The sequence below is a fragment of the Vipera berus genome, assembly GCF_964194415.1.
Source record: "Vipera berus genome assembly, chromosome: 3".
NCBI classification, from domain to species: Eukaryota; Metazoa; Chordata; class Lepidosauria; order Squamata; family Viperidae; genus Vipera; species Vipera berus.
Genome location: NC_138204.1, coordinates 54,991,993 through 55,016,006, shown reverse-complemented (window position 1 = coordinate 55,016,006; position 24,014 = coordinate 54,991,993). Strand labels below are relative to the sequence as shown.

The following is a 24,014-nucleotide window of genomic DNA, read 5'->3' as shown; positions in this document are numbered from 1 at the left end:
GGCCATGCGTGTGGGAGGGGGGCTGGACGGTGGTGCGGAGGTCAAATGCCCAGCCTAGCCCTCAAGCACCCGCAGCACTAAGCCCACCCCCACTTCCCCAAGAGGGTGCCCAGCTGCTGTGCTTGCTCTCCTTAGCCAGGTTGCTCATGATGAGTATGAGGGCAACGTCAAGAGGGAGGCCCACTTCCTCTCCATGTGAGGAGACCTGGCTTTGTATCCAAAGCTTCCTTAGCAATAGGATGGGAGACCACCCAGGTTAGGCCAGGAGGAGGGGGCAAGGGGATGATGAAAGGGCAGCAGAGAAGGACTAAGGCAGGACTTCTCTCAGACCCTCTCCTTCCCTCCTTCCTTCGAACAGTGATGGGAAAATATTTGAAATGAGGGAGAGAGAAAAACAGGCAAGAAACGCAGCTGGGCAAGCGTCATCCTTCATGAGGAATGAAGAAATGCACCATCGCCTGGAAGTGGCCAGCACATGGCCCTCTCCTCACAGTGCCGAGAGGCTGAGCCGGTGGCACAAATCTGAAGAGAAGCACAACGCTGCCCAGCCCCTAGCCTGCCCGAAGTAGGCAGGAACATGTGTTGGTCACTTCCAGGCGATGGTGCATTTCTTCATTCCTCACAAAGGGTGATACCTCCCCAGCATGCCCCCAGGGGGCAGGGCCGATGCGGCAAGGGCCGGTCCCTCACTGTTTCCAGATGGCCTTGTGGAGCTAAGACTGAATGTATTTCAGCATAGATGACCACCACAAAATTGTACATTGGCTCCTGGCTGGCCTGGGCCAGAGCCAAGGCAGCAGGGGCCATTCCCTCACTGTTTCTAGGATGGCTTCACGCAGGGCTTTTTTTCTCATAGAACGCTCAGAACGGAGTTCCGGCACCTTTTTTGGATGGAACCTTGTAGGATAGGCAAGGCGGGTTGTATGACATGTGTGAGTTCCGGCACCTTTTTCTTTTACAAAAAAAGCACTGGCTTCGCGGGCCACATGAAACCACTTTGTGGGCCGGATATGCCCGCCCCCCCCCGCCTTGTGTTTGACATGTCTGTTCTAGAGTCTCAACATTTTTGTTTTTACATTATGGTGACCAAAACTGGATGCAGTATTCCAAGTGTGGCCTTACCAAGGCATTGTAAAATGGTATTAATACTTCATGTGATCTTGATTCTATTCTTCTGTTAATGCAGCCGATACCTAGGAGGCCGGCAGCAACCTGTGTCAACCATTATGTTTAGAGGCAGGCTGTGAGGTAGGATTTCAACCGAGTCCGTGGCCTAAGAAGGTCCAACAACCCCTAGCCGGATAGAAGGCAATTATTTGAAACGTTAAGGACGGGAGACGTTTATTCCAAAGGCCACCGTGCACGGCTGCCATCACACGACCAAGAACTCTCGCGAGCCAATTCCTGAGTCAGGTAGGTCTGCTCCAGCCCTCCTTCCAGAGCCTGGGCGAGACTCAGAGAAGACGCCGACAGGAAACCTCCCTCCAATCGGCAGCGCGGCCTCCCTACCATGCACCACCCGCCAGGGACTGTTTGGCCTATCAACCTGTCAGAGCGCTCCTCACCGGGGCAGCCCAACGACTGGCTCCTCCTCAGTGAGGTAAATTATAGTCAGCGTGTCTCTGCCAATCGCCGGCAGAGGAACACTCGGGGCGGTCCCCTTTAACTCTGGGGTGACTCCGAAGCGGGTCCGCCGGGAAGGAAGTCGTGCTCGAGCTCCTCTCAGGGACGCGCCGCTTTCCTCCTGTTTGTCCGGCACGCCGGCGGGTGAGTGCGGTCGTTCGAGGGGAGATTTCGCGATACTTTTGAACGAGGCTTTTTCGGGGCCTCGCGTCCCATCCGCTTTCACGCGGCTGCCCTCCCTCCCGTTCCTGCATTCCCCGGCTGCCACACCCTATTCTCTGCGGGCTTTGGACCCATCTCGCCTCCTTCCGCTTATCCGCGCAGCCGGGAGCGTTTGCTTTTCGCTCAGCCGGCGGGGGGTAAGGGGGGGGCGGCGGCGAAGTGATTTCCTCTCCCGCCTGCCCTCAGCGCGCGTGACGCAGGCCGACTTGACAGGAGCAGCTCCCCGAGTCTTTTTTTAAGAGGCGGGAGCATTTCTGGTGGAAGCAACGGGAGCTGGGCAAAAAAGGCGATTTCCTTTCTCAGAAGAGACTGGCGCTGGTTGGCTTGCCTGAAGTGATTTGCAAAAAACGGGGTCGAGGGGCCGGGGGAGCGGGAATGCTGTTTCAGAAGAGGCCGCGAATTATATTCGTAAGACAAACGGGGCTGGAGAAACCGAAGGGAGTTGGGGAGCTCCGCTTAATGCAGCATTTCCCAACCTTAGGAACTTGAAGATGCGTGGACTTCAACTCCCAGAATTCCCCAGCCAGCTATGCTGGCTGGGGAATTCTGGGAGTTGAAGTCCACGCATCTTCAAGTTCCTAAGGTTGGAAAACGCTGGCTTAATGGACAAGTTTCCCTTAGCGCAGGTCTTCGTGACGGATGAACCTGAGGCAAAACAGGCGAACCGTAAAAGAAGGGAAAGAAGGCACAGTTGCTAATCCAAATTCACCCTCTTTCCCCCTCAGCATACACACGCTCGAGGGCTTCTGACGTCAGTGGGACAGGCAGAAATTCAATAGGGGAGGCTTTTTGTAATCTTGCAGTGTGACAATAAAACAATCTTAACGTTGACATGTAGCTGTTAAAAGCGTAGAGATTTGAGTTTGGTGCCCGTGGCATCCATAGACTTCTTTTAGGTTTCTCCCCCCCCCCTCCCCAGGTGAATGCTGAAGCTGAATTTAGCCATTCATTTCTTGTACATCCTTTTCTTCTCTCCCTTTTTTTCCCCCTTCATCCTTGTTTGCTATCCTTAGAAAAAAATATTTTTTGAAATAGGATTCATTGTAAAAAGGAACGGAAAGTTTCTAAAGGAGAAACAGTCAAACTCTTATTGTGTCTGCTATAAGTTATTGTGGATAGCCTTCGGTATTTGCACAAACTCTTTAGTAAAAAATAGAGGGGTTGGAGGTACAGTAGCAATATCAGAATGTGTAAGCAATAGTTTATAGCTCACCATTCAGTTAGAAAGGGACAGAAGGAAATTAATCTCCTGCTCCCCTTCCATCTTTGTTTTCCTTTCTTTTCAAATGTATGGTGATAAGAGAAAACCTCAGTCTGAGCATTGTTCTCAAGGACTAGGGATTAGGAAGTAAGGAAATGATTTATTAATATGGCTGCACATCTATGCGCTGCACATGTATGAGCACCAAACATAACAAAAACTATTTTATTAGAACAAAAAACCAACAGTGGATGCATGCATTTGCAAGAATTTGCAATGGTCAGCAATCTCTCATATCTTGGACATTACCAAATGCATTAAATTGCTTGGCAAGTCATTACCCAAGTTGATTCCCTCACAGTAGTACAGTGCTGAAAATCTTCTGAGATACTTTAAAGATGAACAATATATTTTGCGGAGTAGACACTCTTCATCATATCTGATCAAGGTACAGAAAAGTTATCGCATAATGGATGTACCTGTTACATACATAATTAATTTTTATTGCAACACTATATTTTCATTAGAACACAGCAAAAGGGCTACTCCCTTCTTAGTAGGCTGATGCTGATGTTGGAGTTTAAAAAAAAACTCAGGCTCAGAAAAATTTATTGGAAATGTTTGCATTTTTAATTTCTTAACATCCTGTATTAAACATGATATATTTATGAAGCTTACATTTAGATATAACAATAGTTCCCATCTTTCAGTTTAAAGTTGTTCTTGCAATATTCAAACTATTGAATCAAAATCAAATGCACACGTTTCTTTGTGACTTTTTAAAAGGTTTAAGCAAAAGATTCATAGAATGCTTAATTTTTTTCCTCTGTTTTGGTCTGCTTAAATTTCTATCCTCCCCACCATACAAAGTTAAAGGAACCTTTTGTTCCAAAGTTAGTTCCTGTTTATGTACATTGAGATCTGAGATCTGATGAGATCTGAGAAAAATGTGAATTAAATGGTCAGATCTTATATTTTTAGATTCAGTAGGCAGACTTGTCATAGATTGTTATATTCTATTTATTTCAGTTGTATATCAAGACAGTTATATGCTCTTTTAGACATAAGATTTAAATCTGACTTCACAATAAATTCAATACTTAAAATGGAGTATGTCATCGCTGTTGATTTGTTAGACTATTTTACATCCACCCAAAGTCCCAACTAAGCACAATAGCAACTATTTTCTTTGGTGGGCTGCTTTTATCCTGCATTTAGAATTGTTAAAGTTTTGTGAAGATATCAGATCATGGGTGAAAGGATTGTGCAAGGAGAAGATAGTCAGTTTTCTTCCAGATACGAAGAATTACTTTTGATTGAGGTGGCCTGTAAACTTTTTCTGCCCAGCTTGTATGCTACATTCCTGACAAGAGCTGAGTATGTGGAATGTAGTTGTGCAGGAGGGCACATTTCTGGCATGTTACTATGCTTAGCTGACACCTCAATTACATCAAAGACATGGTATTCGATGGCGAGAGTATTTCAGGGAAATGAAAATCAAGTTTGCATTTTAAATAACTTTAATTATTACTTATAGTCTTCCACTGGCTAATTCCATTAATTTCTTTTCCATTAAACTCGGGTTATGCATCTTGCATTTTATTCTATAGAACAGTGGTGGCGAACCTATAGCACGGGTGCCAGAGGCGGCACTCAGAGCCCTCTCTGTGGGCACCCGCACCATGCCCCGGAGGTGGCAACTTTCCTTCAACCAGCCGCTTGCTAACTTGCCGAAGCCCCACGTGGCCGGATGCATCCCAACATGGCTGGATTCCCTCCCCCCATCCCGTCCCTCCTGGCCTCGCATGCTCTCCTTTTCCCAGGCACGACCCACTGCATCACCTCAGCTGTCGGCCGACCATCCAACTCGGAGGCAGCTTCTTTAAACTGCTGGCGACGGGCTGTGGAGCCCCAGAGTGTGCCGGGTGAGGGGACGGTAGGCTGTGGCTACTGACGGACACCGTTGGCTCCCATGCGCTCGCTGGCCTCTGTGTGCAGGGACCGATGATGTCAGGCAGCAGCTGCCACGGCCCTTGCCCTGCCTCATGGCAATGGCACCCCCACCCTGCCTCGCCTCACCCCACAGGATGAGTCCCACCTGCCAGAGACCTCCTGGAGCTCCCCCAACCCTGCCCACCCCCCACAGGTGTCCCTCCCCACGAACAACATTGAGGTGACCACACCTACCTTGGCCACACCCACCCAATCTTCCATGACCACCACAGCCACACCCACCCAGTGGGCCACGCCCACCTGGCACCCAGCGATAAGTGGGTTTTGGGTTGCAGTTTGGGCACTCGGTCTCTAAAAGGTTCGCCACCACTGCTATAGAAGAAGACACTGCTTACCTGTCTAATATTGATGTAGGCACATATTTCTGGTTAATAGTTTTGAATGCAGTTCCAGCTACTTCGTTGTAATCTACCCTATCACCATTTCCTCTTTCACCATTCTGAAACAGATGAAGTTTGGAGAAATATGCTCCTTCCAGTCCCTTTCTTTTTCTTAACTACTGTATGTACAGTTCTGTAGCACATAGAGGCCTATTGAAATAGCAGTAATAAAAGCCGTGGAAAAATATGGGCAAGGAAAAATGGATATAGTTTTTCCTCATTTGTTTATACTATATGAAAAATAAGACAAAAACATGGCAGTGTGGGGGACTCATGGAGAATAGTGGGCTTAAAATGTAACTTGCATAAAATGCATCTGTTCATAAGTGACTGTATGAAAGCTCAGAAAAATAAAAAATCAGTTGATAGATATGTTAGAGTCCTTTGACAAAAAGTTAAATTGTGTTTTATATAAATAGAAAAGATTAATGTATGCGTGTATTTTTTAAGTGATGTTTGTAATTGCGTAGTATTCATATTCTGGTTTGGGTGATTGTCCAGGTACAGATTTTGGAGCAAATATTGAGTTCTGTAAAATGAGGCTCTCAGGGTATCTCATAGGGGATATTCCCTTAATAGTTGAAATCATCTGCCATATGAATGTATAAATCCTAGCATGGACTTGAACTGTAAATGATTAAGGAAAGGAGCCAAATGTGCTTGTCTAGGAGATTAGTCCAGTAGTTTGTTGTCAAAATCATTATGTACAAAGAAGTTAATATGAACAGGCACTCTGGTAAATCAAAGCAGAAAAAATATTCTGTGCAATTTAGGGATTTTATCAGTTGTTTAGGTACTTTGTTGTTAGATACGAAGTCGTGTCTGACCCATCGCAACCCTATGGACAACGTTCCTCCAGGCCTTCCTGTCCTCTACCATCTTCTGGAGTCCATTGAAGCTCATGCCTACTGCTTCAGTGACTCCATCCAGCCACCTCATTCTCTGTCGTCCCCTTCTTCTATTGCCCTCAATCTTTCCCAGCATTAGGCTCTTCTCCAGTGAGTCCTTCCTTCTTATTAGGTGAGAGGTACTAATCCCTCTCTTATTCTAACTATGGCTTGTGGCTTGCTGGTTTCCTGGAGCAGATGCATTTTTTTCAACCTACCCATATGACTACCCCATAGTCATATGACTACTCCATCAAGGCTGTCCTCTTTGCGTCAAGGATCTACTTTTAATTGTCCTGGAGCAGTCATTGGTAGGAAACTTCCAATATGCACTATGCTTATATATAATGTTTTAGATGGCTTTCTAAATACTGCAGCCTTCAATATTGCCTAGGATTTAGATGGAAGTCATTAGTTTTACAGGAGGTGAATACATGGGATGAAGTTAGCAAGTGGCCTTTGCTATCTAAAACATTAATCTGAAAATAGACCTCACTATTTTGAGGACTCAAAAGTTTTAATTGCAGGACCAACAGCAGCAGTTCAATTACAATGAAATTTTTTTGCCTTAAGACAGGTAGGATCACTGCCTGCTCAACTCTGGATTATCACTGAGGAAACACATGTGACTTTTATTATTGACACAATCTATGTGATGTCTACCTGGAGAACGGGTGGCAGGGTGTAGCAACAGTTGCTGTTGTAGTAAAGTTTAGTAAACACTCGTGAAGTTAAATGAGAGCCAGTTTTGTCTAATGGTTAAGGCACCAGGCTAGAAAGCAAGAAACCATGAGTTCGGGTGTCACCTTAGCCGTGACAGCCAGTTGGATGACCTTAGGCCGGTCACTATCTCTCTCAGCCAAACTCACCTTACAGGGTTATTGCTCTGGGGAAAATAGGAAGAAGGTGTGTTGGGTATGTTTGCTCTTTGACTTATTTGTAAAAATAGTAAAGATGGGATACAAATAAACAAAATAAATAAATAAATCAGGCTAGCTTGGCTTCTGATAGTAAGTCAACACTAGTGATTCTTGCTCATATTTGATAGTTTATTATTGCAAATAATAGCTTGTCTTTTATTTTTATTCAAATGTGATTATGTTTTACTGAATTGGAAAAGAAAGTATTTTTGTCTCTTTCACAAAAAGATATTTTAGATCCCCTTCCTGGGCCTATCGCACTGGATGTCACTAACATGATCAAAATGTGGCTTGCAGGAGATTTGAAAGGATTTAACTTGTCATCTCAACATGGGGAACTATGACTTGTTAATAACTGTTAATGTTGCAGGCTCCAGAGGAGAAGATGACTGAAATAGAGCCCATTTTCTTCTCCCTTTGGACATAATAGTCTTTTAAATGGCAACTCTGTACTAATTCTTTTGACTTGATCAGTTTGTTTCTCTATTACAAGCTTTAGATTCTATAATTTTATATGATTGTCAGAACCACGATGGACCCTTTGTAATCTATTTGTATTGTTAAGGCAGTTTTGTTTTATTGTAGCCTAAAAAGGTAAAGGTAAAGGTTCCCCCGCACATGCGTGCTAGTCGTTTCCGACTCTAGGGGCCGGTGCTCATCTCCGTTTCAAAGCCGAAGAGCCAGCGCTTGTCCGAGGACGTCTCCGTGGTCATGTGGCCAGCATGACTAGACGCCAAAGGCGCATGGAACGCTGTTACCTTCCCACCGTAGTGGTCCCTATTTTTCTACTTGCATTTTTTACGTGCTTTCGAACTGCTAGGTTGGCAGAAGCTGGGACGAGTAACAGGCGCTCACTCTGCTACGCGGCACTCGGGATTCGACCCGCCAAACTGCCTATTGTACAGTATTTCACTGAACTAGGGAAAATATTTATTCAAAAAACCCTGACTTATTCTAAAGGAAGTAGCAATCTAATGGATATACAGTTGAACTAGTGGAAATTAGCAAATATGGTTTGTGGTCAGGATAATGCTCTGAATATAAAATTGGAGTTGGAACTTCTGTTTTCAGTGTTGTCCTCCATTTCAAGAGTACTTTTCTCCACTGATCTGGATGTTCAGCACAACCTTAATTGGCAGGGCAAGCACCGAAGGATTCCAATCCCCTCCTCCATCTCTGTGCATCAATATGCTATTGAGAGATTCTTCTCTGCATCCATGTGCGTGGCAGTACCAGGCACAACACTTCTATGCAAGCAACTCGTGTGGGTGTGGGGTTTTGTGCTGTTGATTTCAGAATGTCAGTGGGTTGGAGGTGCAGCCAAGCTAGGGGCTTGATCTGCCATGTTATAATTTTGCCAGAATACTGTTTGTACGGGTGGGTGGAACTGGAATTTGGATATTAGATTACAATAATAGAAGCTGAAGCACAACTGAACTTTATTTCAATATGCATTTCCAATTAATGTTTCTGTGATTGCAGTTGGACAATACATAGTGAATGTGTTCCACTGTGGATATTCAGATCTGCTGTATTGCACGTGACAGGAGGAGGGATGATTTTCTGATTATTTTTAGCCTCATGGTTTGAATTCTATAGCACTAGAATTATTACTTCTTCTACCTAAAGTTGATGACAGTTTAATTTTAATGAGCAGATGTCAACTAAAACATTTTTCTTCTCAAACCAGTGAGCGGTAGGGGAGGGCTTTCAATTTTAAAGCAATTTTAGCAACATGTAGAATGTTGCTGGTAAAAATTTATACCCCGTGTTCCAGTCTGACCTGTTCAGTGCTTTGATGTGCACTCGTGCCTGGGCAGAATGGTATCTGGACAATATTATATGGCCCCATAGTGTATATGAATAGGCTTTTGAGAATACCACAGGTTTCAGTTGCATTTTCTAGTTTATTTAAGATATGAGGAAGAACTGTGCTGTATTCTTGGTCTGGGTATTTGTGTGGCACAATTGCACCATACACTAGAGTATGGGGCTGGGCTGCTTATGTGGCAGAATGCTGAGCAGAATTCCCTCCAGCTCTCAAACAGGCTGAGCAAGTTGGGTCCATGTCGGGGCAATGACAGCTCTACTGTACTGTACTGATCGTGCAGGAAAGTATCTTGGACACTTCATTTCTCTCTCTTTCTCTCTGTACTTTGTAAAAAAAGAAATATTTAGACCTGATTAAATCTTAACCTTTGAACAGACATGCTCATGTAATCATCTATAAGCAGGGAAATGTAACTCATAGTACAGAGTGACCAGTGGGAAAATTAATGCTGGAAGTACTTATTTCTGATATCACAGTAATCAGTGTCCTATTCAGTACAAAAACAGAGTTACAGACAAGTTCTGGTTCCTTAACCTCTCAAGGAACTAATATGCCTACAGTATTTGTGCAATATATGCCCCTCACTGCTGTGTTTAGCCCTCAGAGCTATACTTATTCAGGATCGTAAACTCTGGCATTATACGCCAGTGACTCAACAAGCAGTAGCCACTTCCTATTGCCCAGATCAGTTGCTTAAGTTTTGCCCTATTGTTTCATTGGTGTACAAATGATTAGGCATAGAAAGATAGGAAACTTGGTTTCTCTTTAAGAAACTACCATATTATTCCACATCAGTTCAACAGCAATTGCCATGGTTTGAATAGTGGGAAGAGTTTTTATTCCATTGTAGCCATGTATAGGGGCCACCTGGGAATGGATAACAATGGGAGATAAAAATATATATCATAGCTTAAAGGAATTTCATAACACTGCCAAGACAACTGAGTGGATGAATCATAAATATTTAGACAGAACAAAAAAACTACTCTCATTTGCCATATTCACAGCATTTTGAATATGAGCCTCCCATTTTAAAAGTGAATTATTTCAGGGAAAATATTAGTCTTCCTTTCATGTACATATTATACTTCAGGGCAGGCATGTCTAACCCACAGCCTGTGGGCAACCTGTGACCTTATACAGCTAGTAATGCAACCCCACAAGTAAACCTTTAATATTATGTGCATTTATATATATTAACTATATTATATATTTTATATGTGGCTAAGACAGTTCTTCATTCAATGCGGCCCAGGCAAACTGAAAAGATTGGACGTGCTTGATTTAGACATTTTGAAGCAGCATTATCTGTACTTCTATCTTAGCTTCATTGTCAGAGTATATTCTTATGTATAATGATAGAAACAGGAAAAAGCTACCCATAATTGATATGGACTGTTTATCTTGATCTTCTGTCTGTGTTGTACATTTAGGGTTGTTCTGTTCTTCCTGGTCTTGCCGACAAATTTCCGAAACTCAGAGAAGCCAAGAACAGTTGGCAGATTGACACCACCAGACTCCTGGTATGCTTTGCCAATCTTTTTCTTGGTCCTAAGCTTGTCTTGATTTTTCACTGTTCATTCCCTCATAAATTATAAGGGGGGGAAAAAAGGCTGGATCCTCTTAAAGTGAGACTGTTCTAAATTCCCTTATTTGTTCTTGTTGCATGATGTATACCAGGGGTGTCAAACTAGTAGCCTGCGGGCTGGATGCATCATGCCAAAACCGCACCCACCCCATTACTGGCAATGGGAAAAGTCACGATACATCGTGACATGTCATTGACGTCCTGAGTTTGACACCGGTGATGTATACTGATACTGTATGTTCCTTTCTCATCAGTAACAGCTTATTTTGAATTATATGTATTCTGGTTGGATGTATTAGTCTTTCTTGCCATCTTTCTAGCTTGAGTCACTATACCAAAAATAATATTTTAGAAAATGTTGTGATTTTTCTTATTCTGTATGTCCTGTTTCTCAGGTTGGCCACTTAAATATATATTTTTAGTCATGTTAGAGCAGCGCCCCCCAAACCTTTGGGCTCAAGAGACCGGTTCCATGGAGAGAGGTTTTTCCGTGGACCGGAGGCAGTGTGCTGCCTGCATTCCACTTCGCTTGTTTGCATGATTCAATTTCTGGCATGCTGTGGACCTGGGGTTGGGGACCCCTGTGTTAGAATACTTCTTCTTAATATTTATTTATTTTATTTATTTATAATGACACTTGTATGCCGCCCTATCTCCCGAAGGACTCAGGGCGGCTAACAACAATAAAATACAATAAATACAAATATTAAAAAAGAATTAAATTATGTCGAAGTCCCACTAAAACCAATAAAAACATTTAAAATCATAATTGCTGTCCTAAAAGCCTTGGTTGCTCTCATAACCTGTTCGGTTGATCAACAAAACAAATTTCAGAAAGTAACAGTAGCATTTTTTATTTTGGATTCACTGCTATAAAGTCTGAGATAAAATATAGTTCCATTTATATAGCATGTATTGTTTTCTGTCCGTTTGAACTTGGTTAGGATATTATATTTGACCTCTACTTGTATATTATGAATAAACTGATTATAAGCTTTTCTAGATGGGTTTGTATTCCTCTTTTAAAAAAGGTGTTTAGTTTGGAAGTATTTGGTACTTCATTTTTTTTTCATTGAAGGAGCCAAGGTGCCTCAATTATTTTTGGTTGGCTATTCGTACTCAGCTACAAAATATTTTCTGTATGCAGTAAGTTTAGCCTGATAAATGTAACCCCTAATCCACAAATAATAATTTGGGCTGCAATGTCAAATGCATCAATTGCAGTGTAGATAAAAACCACTCTAAGCTTACTGTTCCTTCTTGAGAAGGTCATGTGACTTGTGTAACACATGTGGCACTGATTCTTTATCCTGAAGGTTAAATGAAACTCTAGAGCTGCTTCCTTTAGACCAGGTGTGTCCAACCTTTTGGCTTGCCTGGGTGAATTGAGTGAAGAGAAATTATCTTGGGCCACATTACTAGTTGGGTATGAGTTGGGCATGCCTGCACTAGACTGAAGGTGTCTGAATAGCTCTGCTTTACTTGGACTTTTTTTTACTTACCTTGCTATCGGTACTGTCAAAATTGTTCATAGGGGGAAAAAAATCCTAGATGTGTACAGTAAAAGCAAGAATGAAATCATTTTTTTCATCCCAAAAATAATTATGCTCTGTTGAGAATTGGGTAGTAATGCAGAGCTATTCATTACTTGCATCCAAATAAAAGCGTGATTTGTAGGTTGTCCAGTTCTGGTGAACTGACTAATACTTTCACTTCTTATGCCGAACAGCGACTAATACTATTACCATGGATGTGTTGGTGAACAGGTATCGAGACTTCATGAAGGGAGCAGGTGAGCAGATCTTAGTCGAAAGACTGAAACTTGAACTATTTTTTTATTTTTTATTTTTTATTTTATGTGTCCAGTAACTGTTGATCATGGGGATTGTCTTGGAGGAATTTTAGCTCATTCCTCCTCATAGAACAGCTTCAACTCAGGGATATTAATGGGCTCCCTTGCATTGAACTGCTCACTTTAGGTCTTCCATAATATTTCTATAGGCTTAAGTTCAAGCCTTTGACTTGACCATTCCAAAGTGTCAGAATCCATTTATATCACATTCATAAATGTATGTTTAAAACATTATCCCCTCCCATATGGATTCTGCCATCTCCCGAGGAAGGAGGAGCATATGTGGATTCAGCCTGCCTTAGGTTATTTCAAAGACCAAGGAAACCTTTTGAACTGGGGGGATCAAAAGGGAGGGTTAGAGAAGAAGGTATCTGGCTTGTGTTTTCTTTAAATTCTGGAGAGGAAGAAGGCAATAACCATAAAGATTCGAAGTTCCTTTTTTCCCCCACGAAAGGGATGACACAAAGTAGAAGGATGGGGGCTGACCAAATGGGGTTGAGGGAATGGGGGTTGAACTGGGGACCCTTTATAAAATTTCAATTTGTAAAACAATACTAAGTCCTGTCTTGTATTCCCACAACCAAGCATGTCCTAGTAAAGATTCCTTTTGGACTAGAACTGACTCCAAGAGTTTTTGTCTTCCTAAGACGTGGTTTGGGGTGGGTCCTGACACAAAGTATTAACTTTTTTCTGCTATAACCATGTTTTGTATGACTTAGGTTTTTGGGTTGTTGTTTTGCTGCATGACCACTTCCTCTTGAGCTTCAATTCACACACAGATACCCTGGCATTTTTCTGTACAGTTTGCCAATACAATTCAGAATTCAAAATTTTATCAATGATGGCAAGCCATCCTGGTCCAGAGTCAACAAAGCAAGCCCAAACTGTGGTATTACCAACACCATATTTTACACATGGGACAAAGTTTCTTAGGGTAGAAATCAGTGCTTGTCTTTTCCAAGCCAAAAAGTTCTATTTTAGTCTCATTTCTCCACAACATTCTTCCAATAGCCTTTTGGCTTATCCACAAGGTCATTCACAAACTATAGATAAGCAACAACATTCTTTTTGCAGAGTAATGGATATCTCCTTGCCACCAGGAAATTGTGTTAGTTTTTAAAACAATTTGCATACCATACATCGTCCTGGCCCATTTTGTGGGCAAACTCTTCTTGAAATATCCAGGAATAATGGAACAATCTAACCTGCACAATTAGCAGACAAAAAAGGAGGTGACAGATGAGTAGCACAGCACAAGACAAGGTCACCTTTAGGCTAAGGTATTTGTCCTGGGTACCAAAGCTTAGAGGGCACCAACACTGTCCCTCCTTCTGAATCATTCTAAAAAAACAAATCTTTGTGGTGGCCAGAGCTGGCACCATCAGTCAGTTTAGCTTAGGAGCCTCCAACACCCTTGAACTAGCACTGGCATAAGACCTTTGGCTAGTTGTCCAGATGACAATATAAGTTTGGCCTTCCCTTGGCGGAAGCAGCATGGCAAGAAATTGTAGTCTGTTGCCTGATTTATAGAATGATTTTTTTTCTCTCTGACAGGATATGAAAGTTAAACATTGTAGGGAAGAGGTAAAGTGATTTTGCATTTGCCTGTAACAACTGGAAAAAGGTTAAGATTCAATTAAGCAACCTTGGAAAGGGACAGAAAGTGTCCATTGTTACCATTCCCTCTTTACCTTGCATTTTATGCCCTTCCCATCCCACTTGGATGCTGAGGCTCTTTTAATTTTTTTACATATAAACATTAGTTAAATAAATGTGAGTATGAGGTTACTGTCATTATAGTCATATGCTATTCTTTCATCCACCCTTAAGGAAAAGGGAATTATAAAATCTGGGCAACTACTAGTTGTCTTTGATACTATCTACTGTAGTGGCTGTTTGGAGTTTTGTGGTCTTATGAATGCTGACAATGCAAGAGAGGCCTTTAGTTCCTTAGACATTACTCTTGGGTTCTTTGAGACCCGTTGGAGTACTAGACATTTGCTTTTAGTTTGAACTTGGGGAGGATAACAGTGGTAATGAACTGGTTCCATTTGTATAATGACAGTGTACATATTGCCGGACAATGGACTGGTGGAGTCCAAACTCTTTGGAAGGTTTGGTAATCTCTTCCAGCCTGGTGAGCATCAACAACTATTTTTGGAGGTCCTTAGATACCTACTTTGTTTGATCCATGACACACTTCCACATCCCTGTGTTGCGAAGATCAGACTTTGATAGTGAATATTCAGAATTCTGTTTTTTTAATAGGCAAGATCTCCTACCCTTACACCTGATTATTGTTCCATTGACTGAAATACCTGACTCTAATTTCCCCCTGAAATGAACCCTTCAAAAGTTCACATACTTTTGCCACATACAAATATGTAGCTTTGGATCATTTTCCTCAATAAATCAATGAACAAGTATAATGTTTTTGACTTATTTGTTTAATTTGGTTCTCTCTATCTAGTTTTAGTACTTGTGTTGATAAGCAATCTTGTTTTAGGTCATATTTATGCAGAAGTATTTAAATTTCAAAAGGATTCACAAGTCTTTACCACTATCCCTAAAAAGCATATATTCCAGGTGCATTGGCTGCTGATAACAAAAGATTTAATATGTTGTAGGATCCTTATTATTTTTTCCACAGACCCCCGGATTGCTTCATATCCACTTATGGATTCTCCTTGGCCTGTGACGGGTATCTTATTGGGTTATGTCTACTTTGTATTATCACTGGGGCCACGGCTCATGGCCAACAGGAAACCTGTGAACCTTAAGAAGTTCATGATACTTTATAATTCTTTTTTGATGGCACTATCAATTTACATTGTTTATGAGGTAAGCTTCTCCCTGTATTAATATTTATCTGTAGCTCTTAGATATATCATTGTTGTTTACACTGACTCTCCAACATCAGTTTCAAAGTCTCTTTCTACTTTTACATATCTTAAACAGTATGAGTTCGCAAAAGAGATATGAAACTTTTATCATTCTAGAAGTTTTGCAAAAATGCAGCCCCCTATCTTTGGTTTGAAATGTATAAAAGGTAAAGGTAAAGGTTCCCCCGCACATGCGTGCTAGTCGTTTCCAACTCTAGGGGCCGGTGCTCAACTCTGTTTCAAAGCCGAAGAGCCAGCACTTGTCCGAGGACGTCTCCGTGGTCATGTGGCCGGCATGACTAGACGCCAAAGGCACACGGAACGCTGTTACCTTCCCACCGTAGTGGTCCCTATTTTTCTACTTGCATTTTTACGTGCTTTCGAACTGCTAGGTTGGCAGAAGCTGGGACGAGTAACAGGCGCTCACTCTGTTACGCGGCACTCGGGATTCGACCCGCCAAACTGCCGACCTTCTGATCGACAGGCTCAGCATCTTAACCCACTGAGCCACCACGTCCCTTTTGAAATGTATAGCATATATTTAAACTCTCTGTAATAATTATATTACACAACTCACAATTTCTGACTAGAACACTGACTGTTGCATGTTCAAAGTACCTGATTTAGTAGTAAGTTGGAAAAATATTTATTCTTTCTTACTTAGACAAAAGTTTCCTATGAAAGACAGACGCAACATTTTCACATCTAGGACCTTTAAGCAAGGAGAAATAGAAATATTTGTACTTGTCCTCACTACTTTTATGTAATATGTAAAAGTTATCCAAAGACATACAAATCAATGAAGATTAGCTAGAAGATTCAGTTCAACAGAAAATTTCAGATTCTTCAAACTTATTAAAATGTTTTCTCAAAATAAGAGTGTTTGTTTTGTTTTTGAGATAGTAGGTATTAAATTTTTGATGCAATATAGGGGGCCTATTTCCATGAACTTTGAATTTTTGTACTAGTAATGGTACAAATGACATTGTAGAATGATTATTAATAGGCAATCTTGCAAGCTCATTTTTTTTAATCCCATTTATATCCTGCCCTTCTCCGAAGACTCAGGGCGGCTTACAATTTAAGCACAAACCAATGTGCTTAGCAGTAGCCTTCATTCTATGTATATGCCTGCTTATTAGGGCTTTCACACACACCCCAAGCGGCATTATTACAAAGTCAGCTTAATTGCCCCCAACAATCTGGGTCCTCATTTTACCTACCTCGGAAGGATGGAAGGCTGAGTCAACCTTGAGCCTGGTGGGACGCGAACCTGCACTAATTGCAGGCAGCTGGTGTTACTTAAGGAGGCATTAGCCCACTGCTCCACCAAGGCTCATTTTATAAGTTAAGACAACAGAATTTATACTAATAGGCCATTATCATACAAGGACAAGCATTTTTTACTGGCTGTTATGCTGAATACTTCTCTGAATCCTTTTGTTTCACTGTGAATGCACATTTCCCCCCCCCAGTACAATAACATATGGGATTTGTCTTGATATGGGAAAATATAATGTTATTACTGACATTTCACTTTTAAAAAAATCAGTGTTATTTACTGATTTTTTTAAAAAAAAATGAAATATCAGTAATAACATATTTCTCCATATCAAGACACTGTTATTCAGTGAGATAAATATAATCTATCACAATTATATCTTACAAACCTACTTTGGTGTTAATGCAAAATAAGTCTGTAAGGCTTGCATGGTAGCAGAATAATATGTAAAAATATTGCTTCAATAAGTAAAAAGACGTGTGTATTAGTTATTAAATGCATTGATATTTATTTGAAAATTCTGTAGTGTTTGATCTGACCCTGCTCAGCATAGGAGACCTAGAAAAGAAAGCTGTTATGAACTGTAATGTGTTTGGAATGTAGTTCTAATGAAGAAGAAGACTGGGAATGACGAGTTCTAATAGCTTTTGTTTTTGGTAGTTTTTAATGTCAGGCTGGCTAAATGGTTATACATGGAGGTGTGACCCTGTTGATACATCCCAGGATCCCAGGGCTCTTAGGGTAAGCTGGTTTTTCATTTTCCTGTCTTGTCCCCCCTTCATTCTCCCTGTACTCTTATGTTGTCCTGTTTCTCTTATAGGTTGTGTTTCTTTTCTTTAGTTTTTAATACAACCTTTGGTGAAAGTGTTCTAAGAAGAATGTTGAGAAGGGAGATTATAAAGGGAAAGAAAAGTGGAGGGAAAGATGGGATTTTAATCGTGTGATGCCTAGGATGTTTAACTTTTAACTTGTCTCTAGATGGTCCGTGTGGCATGGATCTTCATCTTCTCTAAAATCATTGAGCTGATGGATACAGTAAGTGATTCTGGACTTCCTATGATTGATCCTATTTTTCTAGTTAAAACATAGGTGCTTTTCACCCTGTATCTTTAGATGGTGGCCACTCAAGTCTACTTATTCTTCCAGCTTTTATATTATAAAATTATAGTGGTCAGTGTCAACTCTACAATGAGCATGGCTGCAGCCATTTTTTCATCTCATTCTAGGTTGCCACATAGAACGGAGGGAGGGGGGTTGCCCGGGTGCTTCGTTAGTCAAAATAATCTGTCCTTCTGGGAACCATACATAAATGCATACTTTGCTGCATTTATGCAGCAGGATGTTTTGGGTGGGTCAGGCTATATGCTTTTTGATACAGTTATATTTAAAAGATTGTCTAGCAGTAATTTGATGGTCATATTTTGAAGACTGCATTGTGGTCTTTTTTCTCTACTTTAGATTTGGTATAGATTAGGAATAGACGTATAAAGATGCTACTAGCTAAAACCTGAAACCTACATCTCACAGTGTATTGTTGTTTCCAGGTGATTTTTATCCTAAGAAAAAAGAATGAACAAGTGACCTTTCTGCATGTTTTCCACCATTCAGTGCTACCTTGGAGCTGGTGGTGGGGTGTGAAATTTGGTCCAGGTGAGATTTTGAAAGGGGATTTACTCCAAAACTTGATTCCAAGATTTAAGAAAAGTATATCCATAATTATTTTCAGATATGTCTCTATAATATGGTATCTCATGAATACATGCAGTATATGTGTCTTCTCATTATACGTAGGTATATATACTTGAACATATAGTTTGGCAATCCAGGATATGCTAGGAACAATAAGACAGTCTCAGACTTTCAATTATTTGCCCTCATCTGCTTCCTTTATTAAAATCATGCTTGGATAGTAGAAGTCCTGGATCTTTTCAAACCTTTCTATTTTGATATATGTAAATTTTAAAATAAACCCTTTTATTTTCCTGTCATCATTCAAGTCCTAGCTATTAGATATATTTCCAGTGTATAGTTACCATGTTTCCAGGTGAAAGATCTGAGTGTGTATTCATGTCTATGTATGTATCTGTATGTACGGTGTGTACGTATGTATGAGTGTGTATGTATGTACTGTATAATGAATGTATTTTTATAAAAAGTTTATATATATAAACTATGTGTATGTGTATACATACTGTATATACCAGTTATTTTATGTTGCTTTTCTAGATTAAAATAAAGTCAGCGTGGTGTAATGCTTAATGTTCTATAGTCTTAGGGTTAAATCTATTTTTAACTATGATAGTTCACTTAAACCAGTCTCTTAGCCCAATTTGCTGTTGTTCCAGCAAAAATTGGATTTCCTAATACCTAACCCTTGAGCTCCTGGAGGAAGGGCAAGATATGATTCTCATAAATAAATAAACAATACATGTTCTTCCAAACTAGTCTACTATTTAAAAATATGCAATATGTAATCTAAAAATATATATTTTCATATAATATATGAAAAAATGGTCTGAAGATCTAAAACAAATAGAAGAAACCTTATACTTAGTGATACTACAAAATACACTTAACAATTAAAAGAATTAAAAAAGACCAACTGAACTTTTCTCACAAAAGTAGATTGAATGATACCTCTGAGATTTGCCCCAAAAGAAAAAGTAATCTCAAGTGGGGAGTTCCACAAACAAGCAAACTCCATGGGAAAGTGGTTTTATTTATTTACATATTCATTTCATTTATTATAACTGTCTGTGGCATATCTATAAACAAGGTCTCCATGGGTCAGTCCAGTATATTTAATCAACAGTTTTAATTTTCAGTATTTGCATGCTCTGTTGACTCCATTTCCAGCGTTGTGAATGTATTTTAGTAGATTCTTAGTTTTACCTTTTCAGAAGTAAAACATTAAAAATGTCATAATATAGGTTACACTAATATGGAACATTAATAACAGGCAAAAATAATTGACTGTATGGGCTGAATAAAAATTACTGACATCTTCTCTCATACCATTTTGTTCATGATCCCAGGTGCCCCAAATGAATGTTCTTTGTTTTTCTAATATTTATATAGACTGTAAGGTCTAGTTATGTCATTCATCCTCATTGTTTGCTTTTCACCTTTTCTCTGTTATTCTACAGGAGGAATGGGCTCCTTCCATGCTATGGTAAACTGTATGGTACATGTTGTGATGTACTTTTATTACGCACTCTCAGCTGCAGGACCTGCTTTCCAAAAGTACCTGTGGTGGAAGAAGCACATCACTGCCATTCAGCTGGTAAGTAATAAAGGGAGAAGAACAGGCAAATTATGCCAGCATCTCTTAACTTTGATTAAGTTGTACAAACCAGCTTTGGTCACTTCATCTGATTCTGTTTCTTTTGAATAGCTAATTACAGAAACCTTATAACCTAATTTGATATTTGTTGCCTATGTTGAGCTTTCCATTTTCTTCCAAGGCTTACTCATCATTTGCCTGTGAGTAGAAGGAGCTCCACCTGCCACCTTTACTTACCGGTATTTCATCTTTGCCTTGTTTCTGTTTCTAGCTGCAGTTTGTGGTTGTCTCCGTCCACATCTCCCAGTACTACTTCATGCCTGGCTGCAAATATCAGTTCCCAATCTTCATCCACCTTATCTGGATTTATGGAGTTATCTTCTTCATTCTCTTCTCCAACTTCTGGTACCAGTCATATACCAAAGGCAAGCGTCTGCCCAAGTTCATGACACAACCTCAGCAAAATGGCTTCCATGAGAATGGTGCCATTGCTAATGGCAAAGTCAAATCCAACTAGTGGTGGGATCAAGGTGATTCAGACCAACTAGACCCCACATCTGGGCTTGTTAACCAGATCAAGTGCCTACAGACTGTTATCTTGCAGTTCCAAACCACCTTCCCAACTGCCCTGTTTCCCTTGCCTCGCTTTCACCTTTCCCCAAGGGAGACAGGCTGCCTGGGCTGTCGGTGCTGAATCCAGTCCAAGGCCTCCAAAGTGCCTATGTCTGCCCTGGGCTGGGCTCCCTTCAGAGCTGGACCAAAGCAGAACCCTTGACAGATGGGACACAATTATCCACTTAATTTAATGTAAGCAATGTGATCTAGGTGGGGATTTTTGTTACTTTGCTCTCTCTAAATTTGTGTTGTCATTTATTAGTTCTCTTTGTTATTTACCATTGGTGTCCTGCCGTTCCTACTCCTTTCCTACTTGAATGTAAGTGGTCCCTTTTTGCTGGGGGTGGGAAATAACTCCTCCTGGAGATAACTTTTCCTGCTCTGTGTGCAAATGGGGTACTACTAGGCAAGTCTTACTGGCTTGGCTGTATTCCTCTTTTGGCATTGCTCTGCAGCTTTGGTTGGTTTGATCCCAGGACCTTAGCAATAACTCTGGACTTCAATCTCCATATGGCTTGATGACTGCAAGCTCTTATTGCAGGGAGAAGAAATAGGACCCTGTTGTCCAGCTTGTATGCCATTGCTCTGTGTGCCTTTTAAAACATTGGATCTGCTCCAAAAAACAGAGGCTCCCTATAATCTAAATTTTGGGGAGGACTTCTCAGGAGGAGATATATCTCTCCTGAATGTTCCATTTGTATTTACAGACATAAATGGATAGAAAGAGAATAGTCATTCTGTTCTTGATTTCAAGGCCTTGATCATTATTGGTTGGGCCTGATGTGAGAAAAGAATGACTTTACTGTAAGTACTGTGTTAATACTGATTTTCAGTTCCAATGACTACTGCTTCTTGCAGTGAATTGGTGTCTTAGTTGAAGTTGGTTTACTAGATGAGAGGAGCTGAAAAACTGAAAGTCCTGTGAAGCATTGTAATAAAGTGGTGGCTACGTTCTGGCTCATCCACATGAGCATGGTATCAGGCGTCGATTATTTCCGCTCAAGAACACAGGAATTGAAAATTAAATTTTTACTAGTTTCTGGGTCTATAGAATACCTTCACTCAAAGTTCAATACAGCATTAAAGACCTTAGCTCCTGCTTGTCCTTGTCTGCTATTCCAGGCAGCACAGTATTAATTTTGTTCTCCTTATATGGACACTTTTCCAGGCCAGATGCTTTCCTTTTTGTATTGGCTTAGGTTCTTGGTGTAGTTCCAACTACTGGGCATTATCCTCCTGGGCTTGAAGAGACCTGTAGTCCTTGGTGCTGTTGCCTATGGTCTGATTGAGTGTGATAAGTGGAAAAGTTACAACTACTGTGTGTGGCATACAAAATAATTCTGTAATAGAATAAATTTGAAAAGTAATCTTAGCAGATCTTAGATTATATTGCATCCTAAATTCAGAGTGCCAAAATATGAAAGTAAGGATATATTGGCAAATATAAAAAGCTAAGGCACTAAACATACTTTTGCTGTTAGAATAAACTTGTATTGGTCTCTCTACCTCAGTGCTAGGGGTAGACTAACCTAGAATCTAGATTATGTGCCATAAACAATGCTGTATATACTATTGGAGAGATTTGTATAACCCAGAATATTTTGATACATTCACTGGCCATTCTGAAATAAGGCAATCTTGTTTAAAAGCCTTTAAGCTAAGTTCACTGTTAGGTTGAAATAAGTTTTGTAACATTACTTACCTTTCCACTGCTGATTATCCTACTGTGTACCATTTCCCCACCTGTGTCTGAGAAACCCTAAACCAATGCTAATGGCAACCTTTAAAACTGATACAATGTTTGACTGAGAAGCTTTTACAATGTAGGGGATATTTAGGGGTACAATTTGGAAAAAAAGTAAAAGATACTTGTTTGTTCTGCTATATGTGTGCCTGCTCTCAACATTTTTTGCTGTACTTAATGGATCAATATTCAATGATAATCATGCAAAGGTGATGAAAAATCAATATGTTGCAGTTCCCAAATTTGGCAGTATAGCTTACCCATTCTAAAATGCTCTTTTTTGTAAACCCGAAGTAAATTTCTGTCCTAAGAATCATTGGTTCGCATGAAATCTAATGAAGAGGCCCTTATGGAGTGTTCCCCCCAACATTTTTACATGTGCTGCTTTTAGTACTTGTCAAATAACATTCATGTTGCCCTAGTGTCTTTCTGATGTGGTGCATTTTTGAATAGCCATGTGCCTTCTAAATAGGATGTACAGTTAACTGCTCTAAATTTTGAGTGTGATTATCTGCAGTTTTCTGAATGAGTAGGTATCAGAATTGTATGTTTAGACTAGTTAATAAGGCTTCAATATAGTTTCCATTAGCTTGCTACAGGACTAGTGTTTTAGAAATTCAGGTAGTCCTTGATTTACAAATGCAATTGGGATTGATTCATAGTCATAAGTTGTCACGATTGTAGGTGGAGGTATCCCCTTGACTGGACCCAATTTTACATTTTTATGATCATTAAGTGAATCACCATGGTCATTATGCAAATCATTAAGTGAACACTACAATTGTGTGAACTTGTTCCTCTGGGAAAAATGTAGCAAATTGTGATCGTATGACTATGGGATATTGCAGTTGGTTATAAAGTTGAGCCAGTTGCTAAGCACCAAAAATATGATCAAGTGACTGTAAGGCTGTATATAGCATATGCTTAACAGGCCATAAAGAACTCATTCCTGGCCCATTGTATTTTTAAATAATCATAAGTCAAGGACTACCTGTGTGAAATCCAGTAGAGAACTCTTATCACATCTGAGAACAGAAGTGTTTGGACCTCTTGGGCATAAACAGTTTCACATAGTTACAACTACGGATAGATTTCATAAGATGAATTGCCCTAGTGATGAGTTGAAGACCAACTCCTGAATCTTTATTAAAAATGTATTTTATTCATGTAATCTGAATTATAATCTTACTGCATCTTTTTATTATTTATTAAATTTGTACATTGCCCGACTCCCAACCAATTGTCAAAATAGTTACACTACAGATTTTATCTGCCAAAATGGCGATTGTCTAATAATTTCTAGTGTCATTTTGATTTTCATGTCTTTGCATAAGACCCAAGAATCTTGGAAAAACTTTAGTGTACTTTGGCAAAGATGAACTGAGGCTAATATTGGTCTTGATTAGGCTTGGATTTTCACAGCTTCCATTCAATCAGAAGGCAGTAAAATCATTTGTACGACATTTTGGGTTACATTTGATTTAATTGGGCAGCATTTAATTTAAGGCATTTGATAAAGTAGATCACAACCTACTACTTGATAAGATAGAAAAATGTGGGTTAGATAGCATCACCACCAGATGGATTCGTAGTTGGCTGACAGGCCATACTCAGCATGTGGTCCTCAATGGAACTACATCTACATGGAAGGAAGTCTGTAGTGGGGTGCCCCAGGGCTCTGTTCTGGGCCC

General features: G+C 40.4%; 1 protein-coding gene across 2 annotated transcripts; it reads left to right on the top strand.

Annotated features, from left to right (window-relative positions):
* Positions 1 to 1,646: 1,646 nt before the first annotated feature.
* Positions 1,647 to 23,751, top strand: ELOVL1 (ELOVL fatty acid elongase 1). 2 transcript variants are annotated; one of them, XM_081324937.1, is made up of 9 exons: positions 1,649 to 1,767; positions 10,511 to 10,600; positions 12,395 to 12,457; positions 15,168 to 15,358; positions 17,342 to 17,422; positions 17,660 to 17,716; positions 18,226 to 18,331; positions 19,828 to 19,964; positions 20,236 to 23,751. In XM_081324937.1, the coding sequence occupies exons 3-9, from the start codon at positions 12,412 to 12,414 to the stop codon at positions 20,479 to 20,481; spliced, it is 864 nt and encodes a 287-aa protein (XP_081181063.1). In that variant the 5' UTR covers positions 1,649 to 1,767; positions 10,511 to 10,600; positions 12,395 to 12,411; the 3' UTR covers positions 20,482 to 23,751. The 2 variants fall into 2 exon arrangements, with proteins under 2 accessions (XP_081181062.1, XP_081181063.1); XM_081324936.1 differs by lacking the exon at positions 10,511 to 10,600 and having other exon boundaries at positions 1,647 to 1,767; positions 20,236 to 23,744.
* The last annotated feature ends 263 nt before the right edge of the window (positions 23,752 to 24,014 follow it).

Coding starts and splice junctions, on each gene's coding strand:
- ELOVL1 (XM_081324937.1), top strand. CDS start 12,412: ATGGATGTGTTGGTGAACAGGTATCGAGACTTCATGAAGGGAGCAG. Junction 12,458..15,167: donor AGACTTCATGAAGGGAGCAG/GTGAGCAGATCT, acceptor TTTTTTCCACAG/ACCCCCGGATTGCTTCATAT. Junction 15,359..17,341: donor CAATTTACATTGTTTATGAG/GTAAGCTTCTCC, acceptor TGTTTTTGGTAG/TTTTTAATGTCAGGCTGGCT.